This window comes from Morus notabilis, unplaced genomic scaffold, assembly GCF_000414095.1.
Source record: "Morus notabilis unplaced genomic scaffold, ASM41409v2 Scaffold297, whole genome shotgun sequence".
Classification (NCBI taxonomy): Eukaryota; Viridiplantae; Streptophyta; class Magnoliopsida; order Rosales; family Moraceae; genus Morus; species Morus notabilis.
The window spans coordinates 560441-585600 of NW_010357726.1; the positions used below are offsets into that span (position 1 = coordinate 560441).

Below are 25160 nucleotides of genomic sequence, written 5' to 3' on the forward strand. Positions count from 1 at the left end.
ATTATATAATAATAATATTAGAGTTATTAATATAATTATGATATTATTTGTTACAATATAACTATTATATTATATCATATTGTATTGTATTACGAGAAAATTGTAAATTTTAAATTTTATTAGGGGTATTATTGGTATTATGAAAGTTTCATTAATTGTACTGCGTTGATTCCCACACAATCTAAAAGTTAAAGTTGTCTTTAGGCTCCTTCTGATTTTGACTGTAGATTCTTAAAAAATTCTTCAAAAAACACTTTTGAAGAGATTTATTAAATACTAGAATCAGCTTATGTTACAAGCAGAAGTGATTTTAGGAGAAAAAAATAATATCAAACTAAGCCTTAAAGTCGGGTTGCATTATTGATGACTTTTATTAAAAAAAGAAGAAAAAAGATTGCATTAATTAATGACGTGAAAAGAAAAAAGAAATATCACTACTGACAATGGTCCCAATAATTGAGGGAAAAAAATGTAAGAAGATTTTTGCAGTAAGATTTAAAAAATAAAATTTCGATGTCTGTTTTTAACTATTAAATTCGTACTAGATACTGTTGATAGCGGTCCGATTTACTATCCTACCGTTTAAGGACACAAAAAATAAATTAAAAAATGAAAGAAAAGAACATGCGAAGACATTCATAAAACATTTCTCGAGTTTTAACGTGCATTTAAAGTAATGATTTGTATCATAATTCGGATCATAATTTATGACTCATTATAATATTTTTTCTCATAAAAAATATATATAAATTAAAAATAATTTTAAATTATAATTTTAAATTTATGAACTAAATTCTCTTTAATTAATTTATAGATGGACCAAGAAAAAAACGAGTCAAAGAAATTTCCTCACCTGTCTAAAAGCATTGGACTATTTGAGCAAGGTCCAAACTCATAGCGTACAGCCCGTATCACCGGAAAATTCGAGGCAATTTCCACGTCACAAAAATTCCTCTGGGAATCCATCGAGATGAAAAGAAAAAAGAAAAAGGGACCGTTTGAATGTATGCTCCTGTTCCCCCATTAAAACCCCTTCTTAAACCCCCCGATTTTCCCTCGGATTTTCCTGGGAAAATGAAGCGGAGGATCTCACTAGCACTGGTTTCGCCTCTAGACCGGTCCGTTTTCGTTCAGGATTTCTTCTTTCTGCTCAAAATCCAGTGTTGAGTTCTTTGTTTAGAACTGTGGTACAATTATAAATATTGATTCTCTTTCTTTCCGTTTGGCTGCGGAGAAAGTTGAGGAAAAGGAAGGAAAGTCATCATTTTTTCATTAGCTTTTGACCTAGCAACATAAGTAGGATTATACTACATTTTCTGAAAATCTTGTGTTCCAATTGGCAGTTGAAAAAGAGTCTTGGACATCTATTAATTCATCTCTGAGTTTAGATACCTTATTTTTGTACCGTTTTTGGTTGACCTTCATCTTGTTTAATTCTTATTGCTGCAATTAGTATTTCATTGCATTAAAAACTCATTCATGTTTTGTAAAACTACACGCTCTGCGTAGATTGTGAAACTTTCTTAGTTCTTTATTTGGATAATAAAAAAAATAGTATGATCTGATATAAATTTGCGAGGATTAACTTCGTACTTATGAATCATTTTCAATTTCAGGCTTTGCTGTTGCTAATCTGTTCGGTGTATTCCTTCGGATCAGAGGAGTGGGGTCTGAGTGCTCTTGACTTAACCTGTCCAAATTGAAAGGGAAAATACTGGCAGGTAACTTAATTCTGAATAATAGTTTTGTTTAGGAATAGTTTTATGATCAATTTTCTATTATATGCACAAGAGCTTATAGCACCTAAAGGGAAAACAATGCAGAAAGTTTTAGTAAAAACCTTATGCTTTTAAATGGAATTTTTAGTTAAACATACAATTAAAGGCTTCATTGAAATTCTGTTGACTGCTTAAAGTCTTAGACCTCTGGATTTTATGTCACATATATATTTTAAGAATACCAATGATGAACCATTGTCGTCTAAAATATTTGAGGGTTAAGTCCTTTTATCTCGAGAACAGTTTCCCATGTTAAGTTATGGACAGATTTATCTTTAGTTTATTTTGACATCTTTTTTCTTCTCATCTCGTGTTTCCCTCTCTTTGGCACAAGCAGATTTGACAATTTTATTATAATTGGTAATTGTCTAAGTATATGTTGCTAGTTGGCAGTGAATAATGATACATCTGTTAGTCCCTTTGACAGGTTTTCTAACGGAACTTACTGAAGAAATGGCTGGGAGAAATAATAATCTCAGAGGTGATCAAGCTTCAATCAAATACAGATGGGACCCAGTTGTGCAGTCATCCTCTGAGCTTGGCGGTTTTGCTCATGAGGAATGTGGCACCCCCCTTTCTAATAATTTTGACAAAAAATGTGGTAAAAGATCTGATCCCAAAACTCATGAAATATTGAGTACGGCTGAACTCATCTCAGCAGTGGGCCAGGTGTGGGATTACGCATGTCGTCCTCTTGCTTCTTTACGAAATGAGGTAAATTCAAGTCATGATGGTGGCGGTAGTAAGAATGACGTTATATTGCGTAATATAGTTGGGGAAAGCAATGACATGGTACCCCATTCATCACCCAGGACTAACTACTTTTGTGTTGATTTAAGGACTGCTGGTCATGAGTCTCCATCTAAAACCCAACCAAACTTAGATTTTATGGGAGTAGCCCAGAAGATCTCAGTGTCTGAACCTTTCGGTGAAAGGTATAGACATTCATCAATTTGGAGGTTACTGCAGGGTGGGGAAAAGATGATTCGAGAACCTTGGAGGCAGCAGGGGCTTGCTAGTGTAGAAATCTCGTGTGAATTGAAAAACGCATATGGGTGGATGAAACATACGACTTTTGTTGGATCAAAACATCAAATAAAAGGTAGTGAGGTTGAAAATAGAAATAGTGAATATTGCATTCCGGTGGATACTATAAGCATCGCAGGAGATACAACTAGTCCTGCAAATAACTTGGCTGCTAGCAATTATAGTTTAATCAAGTCCGTTAATTTGCACTCACTTAGTGATGCAAACTTGGAGATGAATACAAGATCCTCTCTGTGTACAGATTATTTGCTCAGGGCTTCCCCTGAGGCAGACAGTAGTATTTCACTGTCCAGCTTTTCTAATTTGTATGCAGACTATAATATGAACTCTCTAGTTTCCTGTAATAGCGGACCTGAAGAATGTTGGCATAGCACCGATGACAATCAACTGCGTGACACCAAAAGCAAACAACCTGAAAAATGGGTCAGTGAGGATTCATTTAAGGAGGAAGTGGTATCTTCATCAGCATCTCGGAAATCCCATTTCACTCTTGCTAAGCAAGAGCATGCCTTTGCAGGGGCCTTTGCTGGAATATTTGTTACCCTTTGTCTTCATCCTGTTGATACAATTAAGACTGTCGTTCAATCTTGCCGTGCAGAGCAGAAGTCTCTATTCTATATTGGAAGATCAATTGTTTCTGATAGAGGTAAGTTACTAATTGGATGTGTTGTTTTCTGTCTTTTTTTTTTAATACTTAATAAGATATTATATTCTAGTAAAGCCTGGAGTAAGACTTATCTTATAGTTTATAACACCTAGAAGTTTTATGTTGTAATATGGCAGTTACTAAAATAGCATTTTAAAGAAATTTCACTGATATATGGGTTTCAGGTTTAACTGGACTTTACCGTGGAATCACTACCAACATTGCATCTTCTGCTCCAATTTCTGCCATCTACACATTCACTTACGAATCCATAAAAGGAGCTTTGCTTCCTATTTTTCCAAAAGTAACTTCTGATTATTCTCTCTGCAACTTTCTGCTTCATTTGTTCTCTCTTGCCACACAGATGTATATATGTTTCCATCCCCTCATTTTATTTGTTTATATTTTATATGGCAATGAGGCGGGTATGGAGGAAAATAAATGAGCCAATAACAGTTGGAACTCATCATCAGGCAATGACAATTTACTTTCTTGCTTATTCCTGTTCGCTCTAAGAATAATGTCACTTGTCTTTCTAAAGTCGTACTTATTTCTTTTCTGCAGGAGTACTACTCTTTTGCCCATTGTGTTGCAGGTGGTTGTGCAAGTGTTGCTACTTCTTTTGTTTTTACTCCTAGTGAGCATATAAAGCAGCAGATGCAAGTGGGCTCTCACTATGGTAACTGCTGGTATACCTTTAAGATCCTGGTACCTTGCCAATATCACAAATATTGTTAACGATAGTGTAGGCACCTGGTTTTGAGGCTTGATATATTCATTTTAGTTCTGAACATTTTATACTACCGCTACATATTTCAACATTTTTGTCCTATTTGTTGAACCATCTTGAGTTCAACATCTATGTAATTTTCTCTCCATAAGTTTGTTGAAATATGGTTCTGTACATTGTTTTGAACTTATGTTTGATTATTCTTTTAATGTTTGATGTCTTTGCAGGAAAGCATTGGTTGGAATAATTCGAAAGGGAGGTTTGCGCTCTTTGTACGCAGGATGGGGAGCAGTACTTTGCAGGAATGTACCACACTCGATTATCAAGGTCACTTATCTCTACGTCTTGAATGACCCTGTGGCTTGTTTTAGGAGCTTCAATAACAGACATATGCCGATTGGTTGTTTTATTGCAGTTGTTGTTAATCCTTCTGTTTTGTTCCATCATGATAGTTTTTAGTCTTTCTCTACTTTTATGTGCAGTTCTACACGTATGAAAGCTTGAAGCAGTTGATGTCATCATCACTACCATCTAGTATTCAGCCCAACACACTACAAACAGTTCGTATCTGTTTTCTCTATCCCAGTCGCTCTTTCGAATTTTATCCCCCTTGTTTCCTTGTTGGTTGCTTTGTTCCCGCTTCTGACATTCTGATCACAGGATGATTTTGCATTTCTGCAGCTAGTTTGTGGAGGACTAGCTGGATCCACTGCCGCTTTATTTACAACTCCTTTTGATGTGGTAAAGACGAGGCTGCAGACACAGGTTTGTAATCTGTACGACAGTTTTGTGGAACCTTCGGTGTTGTTTGATTAAACTTATACCTATTCCATGAATGATGGCTAATTCATGTCAGACATCTTCCTCCCCAATTCCATGAATGATGTACAAACAACTATATCTATTTTTTTTTTTTTGGTTGTAAATTGTCTGTTCTCAGAAAGTGGACGTTTTGCAGATTCCGGGATCCACAAGCCAATATAGTAGTGTGGTTCATGCCCTTTGCGAAATAGGAAAGAATGAAGGTGTAAAGGGCCTCTACAGGTAAACGTTGCTATGTTTCTTCCAATTATCATTTAATGCTTGTATCAAAAAAACACCACGATGGTTCTTGAAATGATATTTTATTCTTCTCATCTCTTCTAAAGTGAGTTTCTTTTCTTCTTCACTAACACTTGCTCTTGATGTGTTGTTGATCATCATTCTTACTATCAGGGGATTGACTCCAAGGTTGGTTATGTATCTATCTCAAGGAGCACTTTTCTTTGCATCATATGAAACTTTCAAGAGATTAATGGCTTTGGAGACGCCACAGCCTGAAGCTGAAAGAATCCAACACCAAGATGACACGCAAGACGACTCGTTGATACCGTCACCATCTTCTGCTCCAACAAAGCTTCACAACTTGCATTGATATCGGAGCTTGTGATTCATTGTCATGGGAGCATATAGATATAGAGAATCAAACCGAGAGTCTAGCGCCGGTTGGGAAGAGTGAATCTATTTTATTACTTACTGATTTATTTGATCTTTTGTGGCCGTTTTTTTATTTATTATTATTATTATTTTTTTTTTACAAGTGAACGGTGGGCAGGCGTATCAGTCAGATTGTCATTTGTGTTTTTAGTCGTGGCATGGAATATGTATAGGCTCAATTCCAGAAAGTGATATTGTAAGCTGTTGAAGGCTTTTAGCTCAATGAGTGAATTGTAAAATATTGTTCTTTCAGACATTGTAGCTTTGTGCAACTTCTTATGATCAATAAAGTAGTAGCCCTCTAATGTGACCTATTTCTACTTTCCATTCTCATAAATCAAACCCCATTGCCTTTTTTTAGTTGATTTTGAGAGGGTAGAAAACAGAAGAAATTTTTATCCATGGGCGCTATAAATCCTAGACCATCCCCACTAGAATATAATAGCGGTTACATTATTGGGTGTCTTTTTATTTTTATTTTTTTTGGGTGGGGATGTAGCATTATTGGGTTGCTCAAAGCTGATTGTGATAGTATTTCCCAAAAAAAAAAAAAGACCAAGAATGTGGGGGGGGGGGGGGGGGGGGGGAGATAGGTGTGAAAGAGGGGGGGGGGGAGAGATATTATGGTAAGAGACCAAGAATATTTATCCATTAAATTAATATGATGGAGCGATAAATTCAACAAGTCGTTGTAGTATAGTGGTGAGTATTCCCGCCTGTCACGCGGGTGACCCGGGTTCGATCCCCGGCAACGGCGTATCTTTTTCATTTTTGGGTCTTTTTTGCCGCATAAAAAGTGGTCGTCTCACTTTCACTATTGTATTATAAGTTTATAACAACTCTACGCTTGCTTTTGGGGTCCCAAAGGTTCGCGCAATTTACACCAATGGACAAGAAAATTTCCATTCCAACCCAAAAATGTTATATACTATACACCATGAAAAGATGAAATAACTGCTCTTTCACATAACAAGCAAAAAATGATCGTACTTATTTTCTTTATCCTTCCCTCCCTATATAAAGTTGCAATATGAACAATAAATTTATTCTGTTTTTTCTTTTGATTGTATGGAAAGAACCAGAAAAAAAAAAATGATACAATGAAAAGATCCTAGCAAATCTACTGTAATAATCCCACGTAATGGCAAAGAATTGCTAACCAACCATGTTTCCAAAAAGTTTTGCTATTAGTTGAAGAACCCATTTTTGCTATGCTGAGCAGGTAAATTTGAGCTTCCTCGTCATCATTTACTCATGCCCTTCTATCCTTTTGCTTCAAAGGTGAGCCCCCTATTTCTCATATTCAAGAAGGGGTTCAGTGAAAAGGGGGGAGAACAGCGGAACCGCGCCAGTGAGGCCCATATGGAGCCTAAACTCTTGCAATTGGAGAGAAGGGTGGATTGAGCACATATGATGGAGGGATCTCTTTCACTCTCTTAGTGACATTCTTCTTCTCTGCCGTGACTGCTTCAATTAAGAATTTCACTTCCTCCTCAATAAGTACTTTCAGCGAATTGCCCGGGGACAACTGTCTGTCCCTCTCCTCCCCGGCATCCACAGAGGTTTCTGTACCGTGCAGAATGGCGACACAAATGGAGAATGCTTGCAGAGTAGATAACTGAGCGTGGAAATCGACCGCGTACAGTCCTTCCTCAACAACTGTCATGGTCAATGCCGGCGTATTATCTTTCACTCCCTGCGATCAAATCAAGAGGAACTGCTTGTTAGATTCCACCCAGCTACCAAAAAGATTGTATGAGTTGCATAAAGAAAGGAGACAATGACTTGCAATAGCCTAATATACTTGTCTAATTGTTGCAATAATTGGTCATAGTATATTAACATTCTCCCTTAATATAGTTGCACAGTATCACATAAGGTTTTGGAATCTACTCATGGCGTGGAATTTTTTTTTTTTTGGTAAAGAATAATAATATTTGAATATAAAAACTCCTGAATTTGAATATCCATTCCAAGGGCATGTCCATGTACAAGGGATCAAAATTACTAATAAGAAGTCTTGTCCACTGTAAGATGGGTTTGCGGAATCTCCCTGTGTGGACCCAGCATATAAGTTTTTGCTTCTTAATTATTTTACTACCCCATTTCCTAATACTATAATAACCAATTATCCAATCTGCAATCATGAATTTTCAGGCATCAAAATAAAATTTATACCTGAACAAAGAGTTCCATAGGCATTTGGTTCTCCACAAGTGATTGACTATTAGCACACCGGAAATGCGGATTGCCCAAAACAGTAAGAGGACAGGCCATATCCCATCCGCCGCAATCGCAACCTCCACCTAACCTCCAACGATCCAGCAATGATGATGGGATCCCGCTTTCAGCACTTGGCAAGCCATGGTTTCCAGCCGGAAGTACCACCTTAACCTTATCTGGAGTTCTACTATCTAGAACTTCTTGTTTCCTCGGCTCAACCATAGACAAATTAAGCAGGTTTTTATGTGTTTTATCACTGCACTTATCTCCTCTCTTGTATTTCAAGCTCTCCCTCTTCTCAAATGGGGCTTGCATTACAATAGCTGCAATTTCAAGACTCGGATGCAAATTCACTGCTGCCCAAGGATACGGATTCAAAGAATCAAATTCACTATTATTAGAAGTTGACTTTTGTTGTTGATGCTTGACCTCGCCCGTATGAGTCCCCTTGTCTAACTCCAATTTTTCTGCAACCGATTTTGGATCAGAACCATTGGAAGATTTTATGTTATCAATGGTAGAGTTCAATTTCTCTTGAGCTGAAACACTTAGTCTTGCATGGGCAATATCATACAACACAAATTCTGTCACCATGGAATTGTCAAAAACTCCATCTTTTAGTTCTGAACATAAATAACAGGAAACTTGCATCTGTCCCACCATTGAGGAATCTTTTTCACTGTCAAACCATCCCCATCTGCTCGCATTGCTCTTCTTTCCATTGTCAATGGAGTGAAAAGAATATACCCAGTTAAACGCATCTTTCGCTTTCCATGTCTTGGCTACATAGACATCTTCTGGGCATTGCAATGAAAACTCAAAAAGTGGTAATCCCTGTTTGTTTTCCAACTTCAGATAGCCATGTAAGTGAACTGGTGAACATGAAAGAGGGGACTGATTCTTACTCTTTACAAACTGAAATTCACACTCCGAATCCAGAGCTATATCCGAAAATTTGGGGAACAAGGATCTTGCAGACGTCCTGTTTATTCTCATGTTTGTCAATCCGGTTGCTTTGATCTTACCATGTTCCATTGCATGACCTAAAGGACTTCGCAAAGATTTTGACTTCATGAACGGATCAAACATCTTTCTGATAGGACTGAACCGAGCCTTTGAGCTGGCCTTGGATGAGCAATCACTTTCAGAAAGAGAAGGTGAAGGGGGCATTTCCACCTTAGCAGAGACTGACTTGTGCAATGTCTGCACCGCGTCTCTTTCAAGAAGTTCATTACTATTGCTTAGAGGACCAACAACAGGATCACTTCTCAGCTTCAAATCAACAGAACCTCCACCAACAGTTTCTGCAGAGTTGTTTCCCCGGCTGCTTGGATCCAAACAAATTTCGATGAAGCCATCTGATGAGGAGGGTGTCCGAGAACTTGAATTACAAGACGCTTTCGAAGATCTCCTTTTCAGGTTTTCCTCATCTGAACTACACAATGAATCGACAATGGAGAAAGAAATGTCACTACTTCGCGAAACCTCAATTTTTCTCCTCCCCTCCGTAGGGCCCATTTTCTTCATCTTCCTCACCTCTCTGGAACTTTGATATATGGAACCTCGCTTAAACTCTACATTATAATCATGTGTGACAGGTCTAGACGGAATGTTCTTACATGAAATGCTGCGGTAGCGACTAAAGCTGATCTCTCGGAAATCTTCTTTTAGGATAAAAATGTCGTCTTTCTGTGTGGATCTCCCTTTTGTTCTTCTCTTCCCATTATATGATAAACTTTGTTGAGTTGGAAGAACGGTATTAGGGCTCAAATCCACTACGCAGTTCTTGTCACGGTCCAACTCCATCTCCAGTCCCATTGGTAGAGCTGCAATTCCGCAAGAAAAATGGACAAAAAAAGAATCAAACCCTGCAGAAGCAGAAGCAACATGGAAACTAACAAAATTTTAACCTCATTTTACTTTTTGTAAACTGAACCTACATGACCAAAACCCGCAAACAAGATATACATGTTCTGTGAATTTTATATCACTAGAACTTTATTCATACAAAACACATAATATAATGCACAAAAAGTCCAACAGTACGGAAAACCCCAAAAAGAAAAATGAAGAAGACAATGATAATGCACATAATATGCTGATCAATTGATCAGCAAACAGGAGACAATGCACTACATCTGCTTCTTCAATTCCAGAAGAAAGGAAGATATAGATCAAGAAATGAAAACTGACATCGGATAATTTGCATAGAATTATGAATCCAAATGCTCATCATGAATTGATATAAGCAAATCAAAACCCAATTATGCAGAATCTTCAATTGCTGAATCAACAGTTGAAGGATCTTAACCTCGCCAAAACCCAGCATTTGAAAAGCTGACAAACTCATGAATGTTTCCAAACTTTGAAGTCAAAGAACCGTAAAAAAAAATAATAATAATAATAACAATAAAAAAAATCGAATCTTTTTTATCTAGATGAACTGAAATTCCTACCTATAAACAACAAATGATCCTATGATCTCTATACAAACTCCCCAAAAATGAGTAAAGTCAAGCAGCTAAAAAGCTAGATATATATACTTACTATAAACAAAAACTTTACTTTCACTCCCACTTCAAGCCAAAAGAGAGAGAGAGCATAAAAAAGAAAAATGGTGCTTGTAGAAATGGGCTTACCTTAGTCCTTGCCCCACTAGATCTCAGAGAAGTAAAGCCAAAGAGAAACCCAACAAACTGCCTTTAGAAGCAATCATAATGATCTCTTATCTCTTGAGCTGAAGCCTGAAAGTCTAAAATAAATCCAATCTACAATAAGAGTTAAAAAAAAAAAAACCCCCACATTAAAAGAGCTGTGACCCAAAACCAAAAGACAACAAATTTTCACCTTATAAATAAAAAAACAAAGTACAGGGTAAAGCAGGAAAAAGGGAAAAAAAAAATGAAAAACCAAAATCAGAAACAGATCCAATAGAAGTAAAGCATTAATGGACACAAAAAGTGCGGCAACAAAGAAAGATTGCAAGAGAGCTGTGGACAATGGACATCATGACCTGAGAGAGAGAGAGAGAGAGAGAGAGAGACATAGATATGCCTGAGATGTTGGGAAAGAGAGGAGAGAGAAATTCACAGTCACAGTTAGCTCTCTCTTTCTCTCTCACTAGAGGAGGCGTTGCACTGAGAGACAAGGCACTGATGAGCCTCTGTTCATGTCTAGTGAGAAAGCTCAGTCATCATATGCTGTCATGTTTTTTTAATCTTTTGTTGTCTCTCTCTCTCTCGCTCTCTCTTCTCTTTTTTTTTTCTCTTTTTTTTCTTCTTTTTTTTTAATGGCTACTTTTAGACCAGTGATTTGGCTTGGGAAGCCTGGGAGAGAGCGCCCATGATGAAAGAACCGTTTTGCCCTTGTTAGACTATTGCTCGGCTTTTATGTTTAGTGGGGTAGTTCTGGAACTTAAGTGATGTTAATTAAGAGGTGGAGGAGTGCACTAATTGTAATGAGAGCTTTTTGGTATTTTCCAATCACTTTCTCATCTCTGCCACAGATTTTTAGTACTATTAAAATCTTGGGAATTGCATATATATTATGGCTGGGGGATCCCACAAAATATGTTTTTTTTTTTTTTTTTTTTTTTTTTTTTTAAAAAACCCAAAAAAAAAACAAAATACGTTAATAATACAATAAAAATGGAGATCTCTCTGTGTCATAAATTTACTTCAATATCCCTAAAGCAAGCTCTAAGAATCAGGCAGGTAAAAATCGAAGTAACTTATAGGCTTAAGTTCGCTTAGATTTTCTTTTTCTTTCTTTTTTTTTTTTTGATAATTTAGGTTTTTTTTTTTTTTTTCCTTTTTGCTAATGGATGAGATGCCTTATCCCGTCTTTCATGTGTGCCCATTTCGAGCAATTAAAATTAAAGTACTTTTAGATTTTCTACCCCTTTTATTCTTGAGTGGGCCTCGAGCATTAACTTTGAAGCTAAAAATGGTCCAAAATTTGCAATATTACGTATCAGGTACTTCTAGTTGGAGCAAGGAATTCCCAACTGTCTTCTTTTTCTTTATCATCATTCATTCATTCTCCTAAAAGCATGCGCAAATAAAGATATTATTTGTTATGAAAGTATTAGATAATTAAGATATAACAAAAGACAAAAATACATTATTGTATTTAGCATTATGAAATTGCTCCGAAAAAATTAGCAAAAAAAAAAAAAAAAACTTATCTTGATATTGTAAGGGTAATATGGTAAGTTTAAGAATGCATGTGATTGGATTAGGCGGGAGGCAGCAAAAGTAGATGCGGTCGGTCACATCAAGCCCACGGAATCTTAGACCATCGTAATCTAAGGTTGACGCCAATTTTCTTTTTTCTTTTATTTTTTTAAGGTTTTAGTTTTCCTTTTTATTTAATTAGAGATTTGATCTCATGTCGTTTTAATCAATAAACTAATTTGATCTCTTGTCGTTTTAATTATCTGTTTATCGATCTATCTAGTTTAACAAGACGAGAATTTAACGGTTTATTAATTGCTTTCCATTTCCCAACTAGAGTTTGAGATTTGATCCAAGAAAAATAATATAACATGAAAATGACCACATTAGAGACATAAATATTGTCCCCTTTTTTTATGGTTCGAATCACAACTCAATTTTTTTTTTTTTACATTATTTTCTTTCATATAAATTTAATTTTCAACTCAAATTTTCTAACTCAAGTTGTGAGAAGCCAAAGAGAGACGTTTTCATATGCTTATTGGAAATTCTTTCTTCTGTGGAGTTAAAGTCATCTCCTTAATTAAACTAATGTGATTATGTGAAACAACAGTGAAATAATACTGTAACAAAAAAGTATGAAGTTAACAGAAAAAGAAAGTAGTACAACACTAGAGCCTAGAGGGGTATTTATTTTTCGTAATTTACTTAAATTCGTCTTATAAGAAAACAAAATTGTTGGTTGAACTATGAAGAACAATGAAATTTAGTATAGGAAGTACGACCCTTAAATGGAGCAAAGCCCTTCATGTATCTTCCCGGGATTGCAAGTAAGCTAATCAAATAAACCAAATAAATTGGCTCATTTGGATATTTATTACCACAAGACTTCTATGGTAGAGAGTGAAAATTATAAAAGATTCTATCAATTTTACTTACTTTTTTTCTTATTTATCAAAGACGTCTTTATTTTAATGTGATTTTAACCATATTTGATTAAATTTTAATGTAATTTTTAATAAGATTTAGCATTCAAAAACGTCTTTATTTTAATGTAATTTTAATCAGATTTAACAGAATGTAATTTTAACCAGATTTAACACTCAAAGACGTCAACGGAACCTATTGTAAAAAGCTCCCTATTACCATTACCCACCAAGCGATAAAATCTCTCAACTCATTATTTCCTTAACAGCGAAGACGAATTAATAACGTGTTCAACCCAAACCAGTAATTTCCTCAAACGATATAAGAAATGAAAGAGAAGATGTGTGGTAATAAAGTGAGCATATAAAGTTAGAGGGGGCCAGAGCTTTCAGTTAAAAGACCTGGAAATGGAATGGAATTCTGGAATCTCAACTGTAACTTTTCTGAATGTGCCAATTGCATCCATCAGCTTAGGTTCCAATGCAAGCAATCTTCCATTTATTGCTGGACCTACTTGAACTCTGCTAAGCATACGCAGCCTTAAACTGTACCATCTCCAACAACTACATGAAACTCAAATTTAACACAACCAATAAAAAGATGAAAATGCACATTGGAGGTTTTTTTTTTTTTTTATCTTTTGGCAAACTACTTTATTCAACTACCTTACCCCCACTACCCTACCTGACAAGAATTTATATTTGCAAACCTGAAAATAATTTGTATGTGCAACTGCAAGTGTGCGCGTGTAATGAGAGAGAGAGAGAGAGAGAGAGCAATTTACTGGTCATCCTAGAACTTTGGAAACGACAATATGACACCTCAAGTATTGATATCCGGTTAGTATAATCTTTCTTCTGATATCCTGTAACAGGCTAACAGCTTATTTGTAAAAAGGAAGGCCAAGGAAGGATACCAAATTTGACACTCGAAAGTATGCCACTTCTATCCTAAGCCTCCCAATTAACCTAGGGATTAATATGCACAATGCTCATCCAGATTAAAACTGCTATACAGGAAAATGATTCCTCACTACACTACACGTAAATACTTTTTGAAGTTGGAAGTAAAACCCGGCATTGTATGCCCCTAGTCAGCGTTCCTCGTAGCACCCTTTGTAGTCTCGGGATTTTCCTCCTTTTTACCCTTGCTAAAAGATTTCTGGGCCTCCAGCACGGGCATATATGCTTCGCTTGTTTTCTTGAAGACATCATTGTCAGACTCACGGGGGCTCACCAGCTTCTTCTCGACATTTTCGAATTTGGCAGTGGCCCATGGAGCCGTGCCTACGTTTTTTGCAGAGCTCGGAGAGTCAATCGTCAGGGTGGATGCCTCGTCTCGAGATGCATACCATGAATAACCACAGGCAATACACTCCAACTGAAACCAGAAAACCCAAAGGGAAGGGTGAGCGGCAACTACAATATGAATGTTAATCTACCATTAGAAATAAATAAAATCAATAAAATCTTAAGAGTCCTTAGCCAACACATTAAAGATGCAAAGCAATAGCTGGAATGGAATCAAGCCAGAGAATTATCACCCTTGATGTTATTCTGCTGGATATACCACATGTTAAATGAAAAACCAAGAATCCTTTTGTTTACAGGGTGACATGAATCTCTATTGTTTATGAATTCTTTCGTTTACAGGGTGACATGAATCTCTATCGTATCATAAACATTGTCTGAATTTGGCAATAACTAGAACCCTACCAAATTAGTGCCAATCCACTGAGCCATCTCATGCAGCAAAGGCAAAGTCATTCGCTCTTCCTAATTTTCCATTTCTACTGATTCTCCCACAAAAATGTGTGTGTGTGTATAATGATATGAATCTCTATCGTATCATTTACATTGTCTGAATTTGGCAATAACTAGAACCCTACCAAATTAGTGCCAATCCACTAAGCCATCTCATGCAGCAAAAGCAAAGTCATTCTCTCTTCCTTAATTTTCCATTTCTACTGATTCTCCCACAAACGTGTGTGTGTGTGTGTGTGTGTGGTTCAAGAATAAGAACTGAAGGAGAGCACACAAACCTGGTAGCGCTCTCCATGTCCTGCTTGGATGATGTCCCTTACGCCCACTTTAAATTCAGAGCATCTTGAGCAACGAGCATCAGTCATCTGCTTTCCAAGCACCAAATATCATGCAGATTGAAGAATGAGACCAAATCCAAATCCAAAATATATTAATAGAATCATCTTGAAATAAACGAAAGTACCTGCATTCGTTCAGATTCATCAGGTTCCTTTTTTTTCGTTTCTTCAGCTGTTAAACCCTCCTAAAATGTTGGCACTTACGTCAGCTCTAATTTCTTCCATTTCTCACAAGAACTCAAAACTATGCATGTGATTAGTCTGTTTAGGGCGTGGTATGATTCCAATCGAACCAAAAAACAAACAATAACCATAATATTATCTCACTAAAAACATTTCCAGTATCTCATCTGATTCGTCCATAAAAACTGTTAAAACAGAAATGTTGTAGTCTGCAGGAATGGCATCCTCCCTGGTAAAGCTGTGCAACTTCCCCCCCCCCCCCCCCCCCCCAACAGCATAAATAGAAATAAAAGTTGAAAAAGAAAAAAGGAAATAGAACTTCACTTAGCATTGATACAACTTCTTAGACAGGGCCACATGACTTCTGTTGTTCCGTTTCACCCTAAGGTCCTAGTTTATGACCAAAAAATTAACCTAGTTATTAGCTCAGCTGTTGCTTCTCATGTGAAGCTAAAGATTAGTTAATCAAAGGTGCCACACAAAATACTACCCTCCCTAAATCCGAAACTAAAGAAGTTTCTATATCTCGGCTGAACTAGCTGTCCTTAACTTTAAGATAGAAAGAAACAACATTCTCATAATTGAAATAATGAATTTATATCCTTTCTGACAAAATCCAGCAAAAGACAACTGAATCCAATCACAGTAACAATTAATCTTCATTGTAAATCATTTCCCAACTAAGGTGCTCAAAAATGCATAGACATCAATTATGAAAAATTCCACACCTTTAACTCATTGGGTGACATGTTCAGTATTTTGAATGGTTCCAGGTCTCCATTCAGAAGACGCCGAGCAAGCAATGCATTGTTCTGTTAAGAAAAAATATTAAGACACGAAAAAGAAACATAAATAAAGACGCAATATGATTATCATGACTTCCCATACTGCTCCTGGAAGAATACCTATGGTTAACAAGATACCATAGACTAATAATACGATAACTCTAAAGCAATTGTTAAATCAATTGAAACCTGCAAATAACATGCACTTCTAAAGCTATAGGTTTCTTAACACACATTTTTCCTAGGGCCGATAATTTCGGACACGACACGATGAAACGATACGAAAACGACACGAGATAAATGGGTTTGGACCGCACGATTATTAATTGGGTCGTTAACAGGCTGGCACGAATAACACGAAAATACATTGGTTGGATTCGTGCCAGTTCGTTTAACACGCTTAACCCGTTTAGTTATACGGGCCGCTATCGGGCCGACACGGGCCGGCCCGACCCGTTTATTAAGCCCATATATATATGTGTGTGTGTGTGTATATATATATATATATATATATATAAGGCAAAACCCTACTTCTGACTCAGTCTCTGGAAACTAATTTTGGTTTTTAGAGCGTAATTGGGCATCCAACCTCAAGGCTCAAAGAAGACATTTTCTTATATTTATTTTATGTTTTATGTACTTAAACATTCAAATGTTTGGTTATGTTTTCAAACTTATTTAAATGTACTTGGTTATGTTTTCAAACTTCTTTGGATGTTTCGTAATTGATATGCTTTGAAACATATATACTTGATAATCTAGTAGTATCATATATATGTGTGTGTTTGATATTTGGATATTTTAATGTGTGTTGACTATTATGCATGATTTTATTATAAGTGATATTAAGTAGTCAATTAATATAGTTTTGAATACAATAAAAAATTCCACTATTTTTACTAGTTGGGTCATAAACGTGTTTTTTTCGTGTCGACTGGTCACGGCACGTTTAGTAATCGTGTTCGTGTGTCGTGTCGTGTTAACCGTGTTATTAGCGTTTCGTGTTCGTGTTTGGGTTTCTGACACGTTTATTAATCATGTCGTGTTCATGTTCACTATAACCGTGTCGTGCCGGCCCGAACACGACACGCAAACACGAATTGCCAACCCTAATTTTCCCCCATTACAACAATACGAGTGTTATTATTCTGCCTTATATTAACCAAAGCTCACCACAATGGGATCAAAGAAAATGCACAACCAGTTCAGTTTTCTTTTCCTTAAAAAAAAATAGCTTTGATCAAAAGTTCTCTAAACTATTTGTTATTATTTGGTATACTCGTGCCCTTATCACTTGAGTTATGTTGAGTATGTTGTTTATAGAACAGCTCAGATTCAAGAAATAAGTAGATAGATAGCCTCATTACCTTCAAATTGAATACTAACTGCCGTAATTTCTGGTTGTACTTCTGAAAATCTGAGGAAAGAGATTCATGTGAAGCCTTCTCAAGAGCACTTACTGCTGAAACAGCAGCATCTGGCCAGACAAACCCTTGGCCACTCTGTATGAAAAATCAAAAGCAAACTCAAATCAGAGTCATAAAATCTTAAAGACAGGGTCTCAATTCCAAACGCCCATTCTCAGGATAACAAAAATGGGAAAAAGAGACAGCGGAAATTGAATAACAAATATGCATTAAATACCTTAAGGCTCTTATCTTGAGATCCATTCGTGGCTTCAGAACTCTTATTGTCACTTTCACGGTTGTTGCCATCAGCATCAGCCTTTCCCTTGTCATCCTTGTTTGTGCCGTCAGTAGAATTGCATACATATTGAACCCCCTGAAGAAGTCTCTCCATCCATTTATCACGATGGGTCTCTCCGGTGAGTACGTTGAACTTTTCTAAAATGAAATAATATTCTGAGGCATTACTTTGACAGCTGCCTGGTGTTTCTGGTTTTGTACGTTGATCAGATCTTGTTGCTTCTTCCTCCCTAGAAACATCAAGAGGAGAAATGTTCTTTCTCCTGAGACTTCTTTTAGACTTCAATTGATCCTCCTGCTCAGCGACAGCATTGTTTTCTTCAGGCTCAATATCAGGGAGATCTCCCAAACGTTTCATAGTTTTCTGAACTAGTAGGTCAATTTCATGCTGCTTCTTATCCTCATAGTCTTTATCTGTCAGCTTCCAAAGCTTTCGCTCGACAGTGTCGTAAACCTTTCGAACAATGAAGCCAGGATGCTCTTTACGGTTTGGAAGCTGCTTGTGTAAAGGAACGAAATGCACCACACACTTGTGCATTACAGCTTCAGCCGGAACATCATCGCGGTGGAAACTGTAGAATAGCTCTCTTGTGTCATTTGATTGCCAATTTCCACCACCTTTCTTATCTGCCTCCTCAGGGCGATAGAACCACTGTCCGGTCATCATTACACTCCCTTTTTTATCCTGAGTTATATCCTAATGAACACCGAGATCACATTTAGAAAAGAAGAGATGATCAGTGTATAAGCAGAGTGACATGAGGGGAGTACATAAGCAGAGCACGTGGACGTGAACACATATAGCTGGAAAGACAAATCCAGAAGCACCTATTACCGACCCAAGACAACCTGAAAAATGTGGTCACTATATGTTGAAATAGACAGAAAAATTGGTGAAGAATCATAGTATTTCCAGAGACGGGGAAAGATTGGGTCTGCTCCGAAGCTTCAACACACACTCAGATTTATGGCACAAGTTTCAATTTTCACGAAAGAGGTTCAAGGGGAAAAAAAATATTGAAAGCATTTCGAATTACAGACCAAGAAAATATAGAAAAATCAGCTAATCTAAGAGAGTAAAATGACACAGAAACATTAACAAAAAAATAAATAAAATTCCCAGTCAAAGCTATTAGTTAAAAAGCGTAAAGAGGTTCATCACTTTTCACCTTATTCGTTTTATACTTAAGTAAGATACGTCTTTAATCAAAAGAACATCTGTATTCCAACAAATAATCATTCTCCTACTATCAGAAAAGTAATAACGTTGTAGAACTATGGTTTCTAATGGCGTCATGTTTCTTTCTCTATCAAAGGACCCTAGGTAATCCATCAAGTTCAAAATAGCTCACCTTGTGTTATAGTTCTATCGATCAATGAAAATAAATTTGTTAAAGACATATATTTCAACCTCAAAAACAAAATCTTTAAACTCATCTGTTTCATCTTCAAAACTACAGCCTCATAAACAGATGAACTGGAAAAACAGCTTTCAAGGCGAAACCATAAACTTTCTTTAAGCATTCTACAGAAAACCCATAACAATAAATTCGTTAAAAAAAAAAAGAGTACCTTTATAATTGCCACGTACGGCTTCTGATACTTAGCCTCAGGAGTAATAAGTACAGGATCCTCCTGCAAAGTCGACCAAAAAACACACATAATCAGCAAAAACTTGAAAGAATACTAAAAGAAAACAGATTAAACATACAGAAACAGCTCTTGAACAAAATCCTCCTCCAGAATTTGACCATAGCACATAATATTCAGTGACCAAGTTAGAGTCCTAGATATTCTAGCAAAAAAAAAAAAAAGTGAGTCCTAGATATGCGTCGAAACTGTAGAGATCCTTCATAGATCGAGAAACTGAAGAATATATGAAAACACCACCATATTTCCGATCAAAAACCAGCAAAATCAAAACCACAACTTTCACTACAAAACACTTTTAAGAGATTCAACTTCAAAACACAATTCAAAAAATAATAATATTGCTACAAATAATAACAACAATAGCACACAACAAGTAATCAATCAATATTTTTAGCCAAAAAAAAAGTAATCAATCGATATAACTCCAATTCAATTATAACAATTAAACACTGATAGCATTTTCTATAAACAAAAACACTCGGCACAGAAAGAGAACGCAAATGAAAAACCTAGAAACGAAATTTTAGCAGCAAAAAAACACCATTGCCTAATTCTTCCACAATCGCAACCCTAGAATCCTCGAACGAAATCGAAGAAAAGGAACAATGCGAGAGAGAGACAGAGAGACAGAGAGACAGAGAGAGACAGAGACAGAGACAGAGACAGAGACAGAGACAGACAGACAGAGAGAGAGATAAGAAGAGTCTCACAAGATCGTATTGATTTCCGTCGTACTCGAAGGCCACATAGTGGTTCCTCTTGCTGCGTCCCTTGCCGCTGGTCTTGATCGGGTTGCCGACCGGCTTCGCATCCTCCGACACCGGTAAGTCCTCGTCTTCCTCCTCCTCCTCCTCTTCCTCTTTCTTCTTCTTACTCTTCTTCCTCTTGCTCTTCTGTGCCTCTTCTTCTTCTTCCTCTTCCTCTTCCTCTTCTTCCTCCTCCTCCTCCTCCTCCTCCTCCTCCTCCTCCTCTTCTTCCTCTACTTCTTCTTCTTCTTCATAGTCTTCTTCTTCTAGAAGCTTCGCCTGCTTCCTCTTCCGCTGCTTCTTCGACTGGTTCTCCTCCGACGACTGTTGTTGCCGCGACGGAACGACGACGTCTTCTTCGTCGCTCGTCGAGACCTGCGCGAACCTTCTGTTCCCCATTCTTCTTCTTCTTCTTCGATCTCGGCTCTACTAAAACGCTGCGTTTCGATTCACGAATTCAAATTTGAGCTCTCTGAAAGCACCGAGTGCCGAAAAATGGGTCTCTCACCCGCCAACGCCAAGCGGTGCAAACCGACGCGTTTTTGAAAAAGGGCTGGGACTCGTTGGAAATTTCTAATTTGCCACTGCAAATAGCTTTTGCATTAATTTCGGTGCTTTAATAAGAAAGGTTAATCTTACCCATGGTCCCCAAATTTACTTCTTCCAATTCTATTTTGGTCCATAATTCTTAAAACATAACAAATTTAATAATGCTTTGTTGATGGAACACCGAATATGGACGTGATGATCTCGAAAATCAGACTTTGCCAATTGAAGATTATATATATTCTATCTTATTTTAATATCCAACTGACACAAAATCACACATTTATATAAACAGATAGATTAAGATTACGTTTAGACTTTTTGAAAGTTTGGTAACTAGAGTGGGATCATGGCTAAAATTTGAAAATCATTTCTCAAATTAACTCTAATAAAAACTTTTTCTGTATTTTTCAGAGATTCATGAGTAATATTGAAACTAATATGTGTGACCTTTCTCATTTTTATGGTGAGAATATGATTGTTTTTAGCACAAATTGTTGTGGGAAGCAAGTGTTCTGAAAACTAGGGGAGTAGTTAGCCCAAAATTTTATAGACTTGCAAAATTGTTTCTTTTAATACACTACCAATGACTAAATAATACGGTTCTCTTAATTATAATAAAAATATTTTATCTCCAAAAAAAAAGGGTACTTTCAAATTCAATGTCTCTTTAGCAGTAGAAGTAGAAAATCAGCATAAAGACGTGAATTGCTGCTTCTACTTATCAATAAGCAAGCAAAGATAATATACAAACTTTGTTAGTTGTGAAAATAAGACAATTCAATCCTCTAGCCATATAACACAACAAACTCTTTCTCGGTAAATGCATAAACAAAAGGGTATAAAACCAAATCATCCAAAACTTCTGAATTGCCAAAGATTTCATAGAAAAAAACGCATAAATGCTAAACTGTACAACCCAATGACTCTCTCCTTCAATCAAATCCAAAACAGAAAGTCCTATAAAATCTACAAAGAGCAAAGAAAAATCTACTTGTTCTATTCTGAGAAATCAGTATCCAGATTGCCCCCATTTATAAAAAGAAAGGAATGGGCAAGTTGGCAACATTCTGGTTCTTACCCTGCTCGCTACTCTCAGCAATCTCCTTCAAACTAGTCCATGATTTTCTCCTCCATTTTCTTGACGTGCCAACAGTTTTTTCTGCATCTGTAGAGACAGAACTCTTCTCGCTTTCAGCTGGTTTTTTAGCTGTAGATTTGTTTCTCTTTCTCTTCTTCACGTCCAACAGTTTAGGTCCAGTTCCCGCGATTGGTGTTGCAGGACCATCACTAATAGAAACTGTTCCTAATGTTGTCGGTATTGGCGATAAAGCTGACTCATCCATTTTACTGAACTCATCTTTTCCTCTACTTACCTCTTCCGAGATGATGGGCTTCTGAGAATTTGATTGAGCAGATTTCGATTTTTTAGTGGTTTTGATCTTAGAGGGGTATATCTCTTTCATATGTCCTTTAGGGGTCCCTCTCCTCAAATTCCTATTTGAACAGAAGTGGCAAGTATACACTACATTGTTCTGATTTGGAGTAAAAGATTTCTTACTTCTTCTTCGACACGACTTAGCTTTATTTTTCTCAATTCGAATAGTACAATTGAAGCCAGGCTGAAGAACTGTTTCACATCTGAAAACAACAGAATTTGCTCAATAAAGTTTCTCATCAATTCAATAGCCCTATGATAGATCATTTGTCGCCAAAGAAACATGAAAGAGTAATTCAACAAAACCTTCAGTTCGAAATAAACTAGCCGATCATTACTTCAACCTTGTTGGAAAGAGAAGTTGGAAGACCAAGACTTAATAACATTTGCTTGTATTGTCATCTCATGTGGTAAAATAAGTAGTTATCAGCGACTTAGCTTCCGAAAAAGCACAAACAAAGACAGGCTTTAATTCTTTTATTTGTTAACTACAAGCACACTGTACATAACAATTCCTTGTGGAGAAGGAAACGTTTCAATGATATGTCCCTCTAACACCCACTTAAATTCCATATTCATATATTGCACCTCAAAGACTTTGTTCTGTTACAAAAACAGGTTTCGTTTTACGCAGATTTGACACCATCATAGTAGATTAGAGACGGATTACAGCTTTATCTATCCATTGGTTTAAGCAACAATCAAATCCCACGGTGCAATACCCATCAGACTTGCACTAAAGGTAAAAGTAAAACCTTAACCAAAAGTATGCACACGCTCAACCCATACATATTTCCCCCAGGCCCCCAGAACTTTGAGATAGCAGACAAAAAGCATTCAACTTTCATCTTAGAAAGATGGGAATTAATTCCGTAGGAACTGTCCATTCTCACCATCCATAGGAACTGCTATTTTAACCGCTAGATTAATTTTTCAACGATGAATGACCACGTTAAAAATTTACAGCACAATGCAAAACAGCACTTATTCATAGATCACCAATAGTGAAAAATAACAGTTTCTACTATAAAATTTCCACAAAAAGAAAAGAGCTTTCCACAATCCTAATCTATCGGTTCATGTTTCTTAACAAAAGTCAGATCAAAACGAAAAAAGTACACAAAAGTAATAGAATTCGATACAGATTTGATGGTTCAAAACAGAATCATCGGGTTGGGAGACAAACCTCTGGCAAGCAACCAAAGAAGGGTTGGGAGGTAGACCCAAAGACTCGCCAAGAGACGCCAATTTCTGCCCATAGAATGCAGCAAAACAAGGCATAGAAGCCTCCCCACCGGCCCAAACCGCAAGCCTCTCTATATGCTCCACCTTCAATATATTCTTGGCATTGCAAGTCCCCCCTTTATTTTTCTGCTTTTTCCCTGTAATCTCTTCTCTCAGCGATATATTATCGTTCGACCCCAACACCGAATTCGGCGCCTTTTTGGCCCCTCCTCTCTTTCCCATGTTGTGATTTTGCTCTGTGATGAGTTTTTTCTGTCAGGAATTTCTTCGAACAGTTGGTGGGTTAGTCTGATATAATGCAAAAACTTGCAACAAAAACAACAATTTCTTTCGGGTTTATTTTTTAGAACTGAAAACTTGTTTCGTAACCATAATTCACACTTACAAGACTGTCTTACAAGATTTCTCTGCAAAGTCCCTCGGACTTGGAAAGCCGCCTACAGCCCACTGGAGTAGGCCGTACTTTGTGGAGAAGAAGAAGAAGATGTCTAGTTAAATAAAACGACGTTTTTTTTTTATAATTACAAACGACGCATTGCGTTTTCATCATCATTCTTAATACAAACGACATCCATATAAACTATTGTTATCTTTTATGATCGACGACATCTTATGCAATTGACTTGTCGTTTTTGCGTTGAGAACAAAATTTTTTTTTTTTTTGAAAGGTAACAAATGTTATTGTTACAGCTTCGTTCATTTTACCGATTCAAGTTTTCAATTCTAATTTTATTACAGTTAAAAGCTTTTATGAAAAATTATATCTAACTTTTTTATTACAATTAAAAACTCTCACGTAAAATTACATCTCTATTCGAATTAAAAACTTAAATCGGTAAACTGAACGAGACTTACGTTTACGGTTTATCTTATTCTTTAGCCAAGCCAATGTCCAACTGACATTTTGATTCTACAGAAGGCGACAACTTGTTTCTCAAGCCGTAAACGACATGCAAAAAGACGACACCTTGTGGGCTGAAGCCTGTAGATGCTTAGGTTAATTTTTTTATTATTATTATTTAGATTTTTCATTTAAGTATATTTTTGTCATTTTATTAGGTCAAAATTAGACTTTGACCAATAAAGAGTATACACTTTTTTTTATGCTGAGAATAAAGAGGACATTATCATCTGTAAATTGACATGTTATCTACCTTTAGCGATAAAAAGTGTGTCATTTATTTTGAGATAAAAAACGATTGGACTATTTACTTAGAGGGTTGTAGAGGGTCTGAACTCAAAATGTAATTTGAACTTATTTGGTTGTGTAACATTTTGAACTTAAATTTGGTTTCAGAGTTCATTTAAATTCAAAATTGAAGGTTGAATTTAATTTTATCCTCCTAAAGCTCTTAAAGTTCTAACCCAATTTACTCTTTAAAACTCAATTCAAAGGTTACCACTAACCATTTTCCCTCAAGTTTTTTAAAAACTCATAATATAACTAAACTTTAGTTCAAACTTTATTTTATGTTTAGACTTTTCAATATCAAATACAAATTCAAATCACTGAAAACCCACATACGAGTTTAAATCTACGCAATTTAAAATTCCCAAAAAGATCGGAGTTGACATGTATGAAAATGAAATGTCGTGTAAGCGTAGAAGATGATAACAACAACTCGACATTTAGAAAATGTTCATGTATAACCAGGCAATATAGAGTATTTCAAATAATTTGACAAATAATTTTTTTCCATGATCAAAAACTTGCTAAGAGTATATTTTACATGCACTGGTATTTTGTTGCTAGTT

The 25160-nt window shown here is 36.4% G+C and overlaps 4 protein-coding genes and 1 non-coding gene across 11 annotated transcripts; 2 read left to right on the top strand and 3 right to left on the bottom strand.

The window, feature by feature from the left end:
• The first annotated feature begins 1002 nt into the window (after positions 1 to 1002).
• Positions 1003 to 5985, top strand: LOC21407022 (calcium-binding mitochondrial carrier protein Aralar1). Of its 4 annotated transcripts, XR_002903591.1 has the most exons (11): positions 1003 to 1118; positions 1617 to 1721; positions 2194 to 3471; positions 3657 to 3775; positions 4036 to 4160; positions 4429 to 4528; positions 4684 to 4761; positions 4883 to 4966; positions 5160 to 5245; positions 5417 to 5685; positions 5782 to 5985. XR_002903591.1 is itself a non-coding variant. In XM_024175725.1 (10 exons), the coding sequence occupies exons 3-10, from the start codon at positions 2232 to 2234 to the stop codon at positions 5613 to 5615; spliced, it is 2031 nt and encodes a 676-aa protein (XP_024031493.1). In that variant the 5' UTR covers positions 1003 to 1118; positions 1617 to 1721; positions 2194 to 2231; the 3' UTR covers positions 5616 to 5755. The 4 variants fall into 4 exon arrangements, 3 of the variants coding, with proteins under 3 accessions (XP_024031493.1, XP_024031497.1, XP_024031500.1); XM_024175725.1 differs by lacking the exon at positions 5782 to 5985 and having other exon boundaries at positions 5417 to 5755; XM_024175729.1 differs by lacking the exon at positions 5782 to 5985 and having other exon boundaries at positions 2206 to 3471; positions 5417 to 5755.
• Positions 5986 to 6362: 377 nt separating this feature from the next.
• On the top strand, positions 6363 to 6434 carry TRNAD-GUC. Its single transcript has one exon. It is a non-coding gene; the product is annotated as a tRNA-Asp (tRNA).
• Positions 6435 to 7026: 592 nt separating this feature from the next.
• LOC21407023 lies at positions 7027 to 10618 on the bottom strand. Its single transcript, XM_010090802.2, has 3 exons — positions 10540 to 10618; positions 7856 to 9726; positions 7027 to 7373 (listed from the first exon to the last, which is right to left on the bottom strand). Exons 2-3 carry the CDS (start codon positions 9716 to 9718, stop codon positions 7047 to 7049), a joined length of 2190 nt encoding a protein of 729 aa, XP_010089104.1. The 5' UTR covers positions 9719 to 9726; positions 10540 to 10618; the 3' UTR covers positions 7027 to 7046.
• A 3206-nt stretch (positions 10619 to 13824) lies between these two features.
• Positions 13825 to 20723, bottom strand: LOC21407024 (DNA ligase 1). Its single transcript, XM_024175678.1, has 8 exons — positions 20141 to 20723; positions 19350 to 19412; positions 17716 to 18474; positions 17439 to 17573; positions 16015 to 16098; positions 15229 to 15288; positions 15044 to 15130; positions 13825 to 14382 (listed from the first exon to the last, which is right to left on the bottom strand). Exons 1-8 carry the CDS (start codon positions 20573 to 20575, stop codon positions 14092 to 14094), a joined length of 1914 nt encoding a protein of 637 aa, XP_024031446.1. The 5' UTR covers positions 20576 to 20723; the 3' UTR covers positions 13825 to 14091.
• Positions 20724 to 21543: 820 nt separating this feature from the next.
• LOC21407025 lies at positions 21544 to 23893 on the bottom strand. Of its 4 annotated transcripts, none has more exons than XM_024175829.1 (3): positions 23804 to 23893; positions 23347 to 23641; positions 21544 to 22363 (listed from the first exon to the last, which is right to left on the bottom strand). In XM_024175829.1, exons 2-3 carry the CDS (start codon positions 23625 to 23627, stop codon positions 21757 to 21759), a joined length of 888 nt encoding a protein of 295 aa, XP_024031597.1. In that variant the 5' UTR covers positions 23628 to 23641; positions 23804 to 23893; the 3' UTR covers positions 21544 to 21756. The 4 variants fall into 4 exon arrangements, with proteins under 4 accessions (XP_024031597.1, XP_024031584.1, XP_010089106.1 ...); XM_024175816.1 differs by having other exon boundaries at positions 23347 to 23670; positions 23791 to 23885; XM_010090804.2 differs by having other exon boundaries at positions 23791 to 23884.
• Between the last annotated feature and the right edge of the window lie 1267 nt (positions 23894 to 25160).